The sequence below is a fragment of the Thamnophis sirtalis genome, unplaced genomic scaffold (assembly GCF_051295495.1).
Source record: "Thamnophis sirtalis isolate CommonGarterSnake01/CBP01778 unplaced genomic scaffold, rThaSir2_p1.2 scaffold_13, whole genome shotgun sequence".
Classification (NCBI taxonomy): domain Eukaryota; kingdom Metazoa; phylum Chordata; class Lepidosauria; order Squamata; family Natricidae; genus Thamnophis; species Thamnophis sirtalis.
The window spans coordinates 54,720,444-54,728,245 of record NW_028261393.1 but is presented as its reverse complement, the minus strand read 5'-3'; the positions used below and the strand labels follow the sequence as shown (position 1 = coordinate 54,728,245).

General features: G+C 48.6%; 1 protein-coding gene across 3 annotated transcripts in view; it reads right to left on the bottom strand.

The window, feature by feature from the left end:
- Positions 1-1,629: 1,629 nt before the first annotated feature.
- The window catches only part of PLS3 (plastin 3), a 41,211-nt gene continuing 35,038 nt past the window's right edge, over positions 1,630-7,802 (bottom strand). For all 3 annotated transcript variants that reach the window (XM_087728372.1, XM_087728374.1, XM_087728373.1), the window contains 4 exons: positions 7,101-7,234; positions 6,817-6,940; positions 4,842-4,966; positions 1,630-3,288 (listed from right to left, as the gene is read on the bottom strand). In XM_087728372.1, the coding sequence (XP_087584498.1) occupies positions 3,156-3,288; positions 4,842-4,966; positions 6,817-6,940; positions 7,101-7,234 (516 nt within the window). In that variant the 3' untranslated portion in view covers positions 1,630-3,155. The remainder of the gene's footprint in view (positions 3,289-4,841; positions 4,967-6,816; positions 6,941-7,100; positions 7,235-7,802) is intronic.

Here is a 7,802-nt window from a genome sequence, read left to right as displayed (position 1 = left end):
CAGAGCACGATACCCTAGTCTTTTGAGACTGGAGGATGCCACAGCATGGTGCTCTCTGAGCTTGGTGGATTTCTCGCAGATGTCTCATCATGAGCCAAACTAGGTAACATCATCAGTGCTGGTGTAGTGCTAACCATGCCGGTTGGGGAATACTGAGAATTCAAGTCCACAAGCCTTACATTTGCCAATTTTGGAGAGCCCTGGCTTAGAGGAAGAGTAAGAATGCCCCGTTTCCCCCCGCCCCCCCCCCAAAAAGCACTGATGCCTCCATCCAAGGAAGAGACCTCTCTCAGCCCCCTCTCCAGAATACAAATCTCACATTTCCCACCCAGCCACCATCAAGCTGAGATCATCTCGGGGAATACAAACACTTTTTAAACTTTCCAGATCTGAATTCCAGTGTTGGGTTCATCCCATTGGAAAGTTTAGAGCGCCCCCTAGTGGCACCGAGCAACTTTTCACCATGTTCGTTTTTTTCTTGAATTTACTGCGTTAAAATTCCTTTACTCGTGTATAACTGTAACTCCCTTCTGAAGGTTTGGATGTTTGGACTTTACTGTTGGGAAGGTTTTGTTAAGGTTCTTTGCCCCTTTAGGTGTTGAAACTAGGCATTCTGTGACTGAAGCAGGGCTCGAGGCAAAACAGGTCATCACAAGCCTATCCCAGAGTGATTTAGCCAATAAATTTATTATTAGGCAAAAACCATAGTTTAGCTGGCTGTGTGAATGTTGACCGTGGTAGAAATGAAGAGGTGGTGAGGTTATTCACATTCTGTTTATATTAGGGGGGCCCAACCTCAACAACATTAAAGGCCTATAAACTTTAATTCCCAGAATTCCCCAGCAATGCTGGTTGGGGAATTCTGGGAATTGAAGTCCACAGGGCTTAAAGTTGCCAAGGTTGGACACCCCTCGTTTATATGACTAAAAGATTTCAACCCACCGACTGACTGCCAGGAATATTAGCAGGAAGAAGCCAGGGGATATAGAATAGCAGTCTTCCAATATTTGAGGCGCTGCCATAGAGAGGTGGGGAGTCAAGCTATTTCCCAAAGCATCCGAAGGCCAGACAAGGAATAATGGATGGAAATTAACCAAGGAGGGATTCGACCTAGAATAAGGAGGAACTTTCTGACAGTGAGAACAATCAACCCATGGAACAGAAGTTGTGGGAGCTTCATCCCTGGAGGCTTTCAAGAAGAGACTGGACTGCCACCTGTCAGAAATGGTGTAGGGTCTTCTGCTTGGGGGTGGACTAGATGGCCTATAAGGTCTCTTCCAACTCTGTTAATCTGTTAATGGAGAGATATAGCAATAGCAGTTAGACTTATATACCGCTTCATAGGGCTTTCAGCTCTCTCTAAGCGGTTTACAGAGTCAGCATATCGGGCCCCCCAGTCTGGGTCCTCATTTTACCCACCTCGGAAGGATGGAAGGCTGAGTCAACCCTGAGCCGGTGAGATTTGAACCGCTGAACTGCAGATAACAGCCAGCGGAAGTGGCTGCAGTACAGCACTCTAACCACTGCGCCACCTCGGCTCTTAATATCCATAATATCCTGGACTGTACCAGGATTCCAAGCCAGAGTTGAGTTTCAAAGAGGTTTTGTGAAAGAAATCCAGATGCCAGGTTTATAAACCATTTTTTTTATTTCTTCATCAACTGCTTCGCCACCATAATCCAATGCTGTGAATACGTAACAAGGTGATCTCAGGGGTAGCTAACAGCTTGCTAAAGCCAGAATATACTTGCTCCTATGGATAAAAAGCCTTTTCTTTGGTGATAACATTTTTTTTCCTTTTATTTATAAAAAATAGTTTCTTTAATCTCGGCCCGTTCCGCTCTTCAAGTTACTAGTCCCTGCCTTTTTGCAGAACGGGCCCGGTCCCCCCCCGTGGCACCCTTCTCACACAGTTTGTTAACAAACAGCTCCTGTCGACTTAAATATCTTTTTTTTTTTTTAAATGGTTTCCATGCAGTTTTTGGAAAAAACAAAACAAAACTTTAAAAAAATATGTCCAGGCAAAAATATAAAAGAAAACCAAGGCAGCATATATAAACATTGCATCAATTCGAGTTCTCTGGGTTCGATTAAGCCGAGGCAAGGCGGTGGCCTTTGGAGATTGGCGAGTAACGTGGAAATAAAATAAAAAAACTCGCACAAAGGCAAAAGTGTTGTGCTTTTGTTGGAAGAGGGAAGCGACAACACGCTTGTGCTGCGAAGGCAAATGAAAGCAGCACCGTAGGCTTCGGAAGGCTGCAGGGAAACCCACTTCAACCCGGCCAGGTGCCAAGGCACCACCAGGGGGCAGCGGGGGCACCAAATTCCGCTTCCCCCCCCCCAGCTCGCACTCAAATCGAAACCTAACCAAGTTTCTAGTCCTTCGGGAGGCGGACTTGAAAGCGAGAGAGAGCCAGGAGTATCGGGAGCCAGAGAACGGGCTCCTGAGACTTTTCAGTGGCACGACTCCTTCTCTGTGGCTAGGTGGTGAAGAACGGGGGGTGCGACGAAGGAGCTTCCCCGAGAGGATAAATTCCGTAAAACCTTCCTGCCTTCCTGCCTAATATTGTATGATTTCTACTAAGTGGTTTTTGATTCCTTTAAAGGTGTGGCTTAAAAACGTTGCTGGATTTGCACCCATGACCGAACAGCAGGTTAAATTACAAAGGAAAAAATAAAAGAAACAGTCAAGCCCATCTCAAACCTTTGAACCACTAGAAACTCCTATTATTATTATTATTATTCTTTTTTTTTTTTAAAGGAAACTTTTTCTTTCCTTTCCTTTCCTTCTTCCTTTCAGGGCCGGAGAGAGCCTTAAAGCTGGCCACTCTCCCGAAAACTGCCCCTCTGGACGAGGAAAGAAAGCTTTGGTCGGTGTGCCCGCCACCGGCACGAGTGCGAATTGTTCCCTTGGACACTTGAGGAGATGCAACCTTGAAATTTCTGAGGAAGGGAGGGAAGGAGGGAGGGAGGTGGCTGGGTTGGTTCCCAACCCCCTCTCCCAGACCTCTCCTGGTCTGGGTAGCCTAAGGCCAACGGAGAGTCCTTGAGCCAAAGAGAGTCCACTCTTCCGGAAGCGGAGCAGAGCACTTCAGTCGGGCATCTGCGCTGGGGGGTGGGGAGGGGGCAGGCTGGGGGAGGGGGGTCTTTGCTCTTTAAACGCGCTTCATCCCTCGGCCCATCAGGCAGGCAAACACGGTCATCACCATCTTGGGCTTCACTTCCACCACGTCATCTGGCAGGGCATAGACGCGGGCACCGATCCTCCTGGCCATGGAGACGGCGTACCTAGGAGAGGAAAGAAGGGCCCGTTCAGATGGGGCAAGAGATCTGCATCCACCCCAGCAGAGGAGGCCTTGAACCCTGAGCCAGTCTAACTCCCTTGGGGATAGATGGAGGATGGGTTAAACTGCCCCCGGAGCCCTGGTGAAGGACATAGCAATAGCAATAGCAGTTAGACTTATATACCGCTTCATAGGGCTTTCAGCCCTCTCTAAGCGGTTTACAGAGTCAGCATATCGCCCCCAACAACAATCCGGGTCCTCATTTTACCCACCTCGGAAGGATGGAAGGCTGAGTCAACCCTGAGCCGGTGAGATTTGAACAGCCGAACTGCAGAACTGCAGTCAGCTGAAGTAGCCTGCAGTGCTGCATTTAACCACTGCACCACCTCGGCTCTTGCCAGGCGAGGGAGTCCGGCTGGCTTCCCTTGAACCGAGAACGGGTGAGCCCAGCTCTTATGGCTCGCCAGCCATAGCTGGTGCCGTGGCTCAGGTCTTGGCATGACCACTGACGACACCTTCCGCCGCCACCTGAGATTAAACGTGCCTGAGATGCGTTTGATTATGAGTAGCTCGAGCTGTTGCTCTGAGCTCGGCAGTTTGTTTGCGAACATTTTGTCACCATTCGAGGAGACGTCGTCCGTGCTCTTTGAAGTGTGCTCGTCCGTCAGAACACGGGTCTTCGAATACCTTTTTAATGTGACCTTTTTTAAATTTATCTGCGTGATGTAAATTAGCGTAGTTAGTTCAGGTGCTTCTGAGTGGTGGTCCGGTTTCAGAACCAGCCATTCCAACAGTCCGAAGCCAGAAGCATCTGAACCAACTACACTAATTTACATCACACGGACGATACTCAGAACCAAAGACCGAGGAACAACAGCCAATCAACAATCAGACCAGGACTCAGAAGTAACGAACTACATCCACACTAATTTACATCACATCAAAAGGTACCCTATTTTTCGGAGCATAAGACGCACCAAGATTTTGAAGAGGCAAATTGGGAATTTAAGTTTTTGCACTCTGCAGACTTCCCAAAAATGGCCCATTTTTTTCAAAAACGGGCCCGCTTTTTGTCAAAAAAATGCCCATGCATAGTCTTTAGGAGGCTTCCAGAGTGCTTCTGGGGGCTGGGGGGCAAAAACGAGCAAAAAACAGCCCATTTTTTCCTCATTTTTGCCCTCCCCAGCTCCCAGGAGCACTCTGGAAGCCTCCTAAAGGCTATGCACGGACATTTTTGCAAAGGGGGTGAGGTTTCGGGATGCCAAAAATGCTGTATTCAGTGTATAAGATGCACCCAGATTTTCACCTTCTTTTTTTGAGGGAAAAACGTGCGTCTTATACTCCAAAAAATATGGTATTTAAAAGCCAGTGTCCCGGCAGACGAGCACACTTCAAAGCAAGCTGACGACTCCTCCTCGAATGGTGATGAAACGTTTGCAACCAAATTGCCAAGCTCGGAGCTCAGACCAACAGCCCTCCCTCCCCCTTTAAATGTGCCATCTGAACCAGCCCTGCCCCAGAGGAAGGCTGAAAGAGCAGCTAATTCTGGCCTCTCACGTGGCATTGCTGTGCTTGTCTTCCTCCGAGAGCTCGCCTGTCTTCACAAGGTCGTAATTTATGCAGCCAGGTTGAATAGCATCGATTAAATCCACCACGGCCAGGCTGCTGCTGATACTTTTGTCCTGGAGAGAAAAATGAGGGTCACCTCAATGAAAAGGGTGGACGCATCCGATGAATGCCACCCAGTGGTGGGATTCAAATAATTGAACAACCGGTTCTCTGCCCTAATGACCATCCGGGTAGATGGGGCTCTGTGGTCATGTGAGCGTGTGGGCGTGGCCAACTCAATGCCACTCACATCAATGGGCGCTTCGCCTTAGCTGTGACAATGGAATCAGGGTTAACCAGAGGGGCAGTTTCTGTAAGCAGGGCAATAAAGGTTAGACTAGAAACAACACCAGAATGTTTCCTTCCTGCCTTCCTTACAGGATTAGCCCTGGAAAGTGGGGGAAAAAACAAAAGGAGATTTCTTCCAATAACCGGTTCTCCCAACTGATTAGAAAATTAACAACCGGTTCTCCTGAATAGGTGCGGGCTGGCTGAACCCCACCACTGATACCACCCATTTTAAATGGGGGAGGGAACAGTGGTGGGGTGCGGGCAGTATGCCCCAGTACTGGCATACCAGTGCCTGCCCGGAGCACCGGGAACCGTTTCGGTATGGTGCTCCGGAGGCCCCATCCACATGCCCGAGCTCTTTACCTGTATTTGAGCTCTTCGGTGCTTCTGTGCATACACAGAAAGTGCATGGGGCTTGCACGATGCTCCGCCAAACAGCTGGAGCATCACGGAGGCGTCACAAGGGGGAAGGATGCATGCGTGCGCTGCACGCATTCATGTGGTGGATGCTGGGCCCCCATTGCACCATACCAGTTACACCGGGATCCAGAACTCACCACTGGGAGGTGGGGGAGAATATGTTGGAGCCCAGTCACTGGAGAAGGACTGGTCAGCTGGTGATGTGTCTGGTTGGCTTGGAACAGTACTCAAATTTGTAGTGTTTGGGGGTTTAGCAATAGCAATAGCAGTTAGACTTATATACCGCTTCATAGGGCTTTCAGCCCTCTCTAAGTGGTTTACAGAGTCAGCATATCGCTCCCAACAATCTGGGTCCTCATTTCTCAGAAGGATGGAAGACTGAGTCAACCTTGAGCCGGTGAGATTAGAACCGCTGAACTGCAGATAACAGTCAACTGAAGTGGCCTGCAGTACTGCACTCTAACCACTGCGCCACCTCGGCTCTTATCTATCTATCTATCTATCTATCTATCTATCTATCTATCTATCTATCTATCTATCTATTTATCTATCTATCTATCATCTATCTATCTATCTATCTATCTATCTATCTATCTATCTATCTATAGCAGTTAGACTTATATACCGCTTCATAGGGCTTTCAGCCCTCTCTAAGCGGTTTATAGAGTCAGCATATTGCCCCCAACAACAATCCGGGTCCTCATTTCACCCACCTCAGAAGGATGGAAGGCTGAGTCAACCCTGAGCCGGTGAGATTAGAACCGCTGAACTGCAGATAGCAGTCAGCTGAAGCGGCCTGCAGTACTGCACCCTAACCACTGCGCCACCTCGGCTCTTGTGCAAAGCACAACCAACATCTTTTTCTGCCAGCAGAGATACGAAACCGTTTTTACTGGTGGTGTCCAGGATAATTTTTTATTTTTCAATAATGCCCGATTGCTTTGATTTCTGGAGACAAGGCCGCTCTCTGAAGATGGCCAGGAAAGTTATGACTGTAAATGAGCAAAAAACCTCAGCATTGTTTTATTGCAAAACTCCTTTTACATGCTCAGTAAGCCTTTAAAAATCCAGCTGTTGGAATAGGGGGAATGGGGTGGAATGGGCCCGTTTGTAGGTTCTGCTCTAAGGATCAACATCTGTCCATTTCCTGATCGACTCACTCCAGCTGCTCCCGGTCCCAATCTTTGCGACAAGAAGATCTCAAATCACCCACCTTAAAGCTCTGGATAGAACTTGATTTCCCAGCTTCCTTTAAAGTTGTGTTCACCCAATTTACAATGATGTCATCGTTGACTTTCTGACCATCTCCGAGGTCCTCCAGGACATTCAGAGTATATCTGGACAAAGGAGATGTAGAAAAGTTACCCGGGACCCAAAAACTGGGGGAAGTCTCGAAGAGAACGTCTAGGTGTGTTTGAACCCCTAGAAATGTAGGTTTTCCATGGAGGGTGTGAGCCTCAAATGACTTTGGACTAAGTGGTAGGGATGCGGGGATACCTTCTCATCAACTGCCAGACCAAAGCCAGGGTGAGGGTCGGGTTCCCGTCGTTGAGATCCTGTCCGCCAATGCCAACCAACGAAAACTTGGCGGGATGCTTTCCTAGATCAACCGCATAGTTGCAGTTTTCCAGCTGTTTGATGAGATAGGAGGAGATTGGAGGGGAGAGAAGGGGGAGAGGGAGAGGGAGAGATCACAGTTAAATCTTGGGTGGGGCCAGGAAGCGGCTTTAGTGGTCTTCTTTTCATCCCTCATAGCCAGAAGACGTTGGAGTTAGAAATGCCCCCAAGTGTTCTAACCGAGGCTTCCCGAGAGACTCCTTGTCCCGACAAAAATACCCTTTTATTAATTGACTGTGAGTTCTGCTCATTCGCATCCAGCAAAGTCTTTCAAAGGAGGATTTACAGTCACAGACCTCATCAGGCTTGGAGAACTGCCAGGCCGATCTCTGCAGAACTTGGCAAGGAGTCTCGGAGAGTCACGAACCAATGAAGTGGACTAATGGTCTCCTGCAAACTCCACTCCCCTTTCGCTCCTCTTTTATTTCCTCTGGGAGGGGCCATTCACCGTCTACCTGTGGCCTTACTCCCAAGTCGACCCCTGTTCTTTAGCTGTTCCCTTTGTCTGGCAATTCTGCGCATGCGCACACTGGGAACAGGCTCCAGCTGTTCTTCTGCCTCGCTGAAGTCTGACTCCAAAGG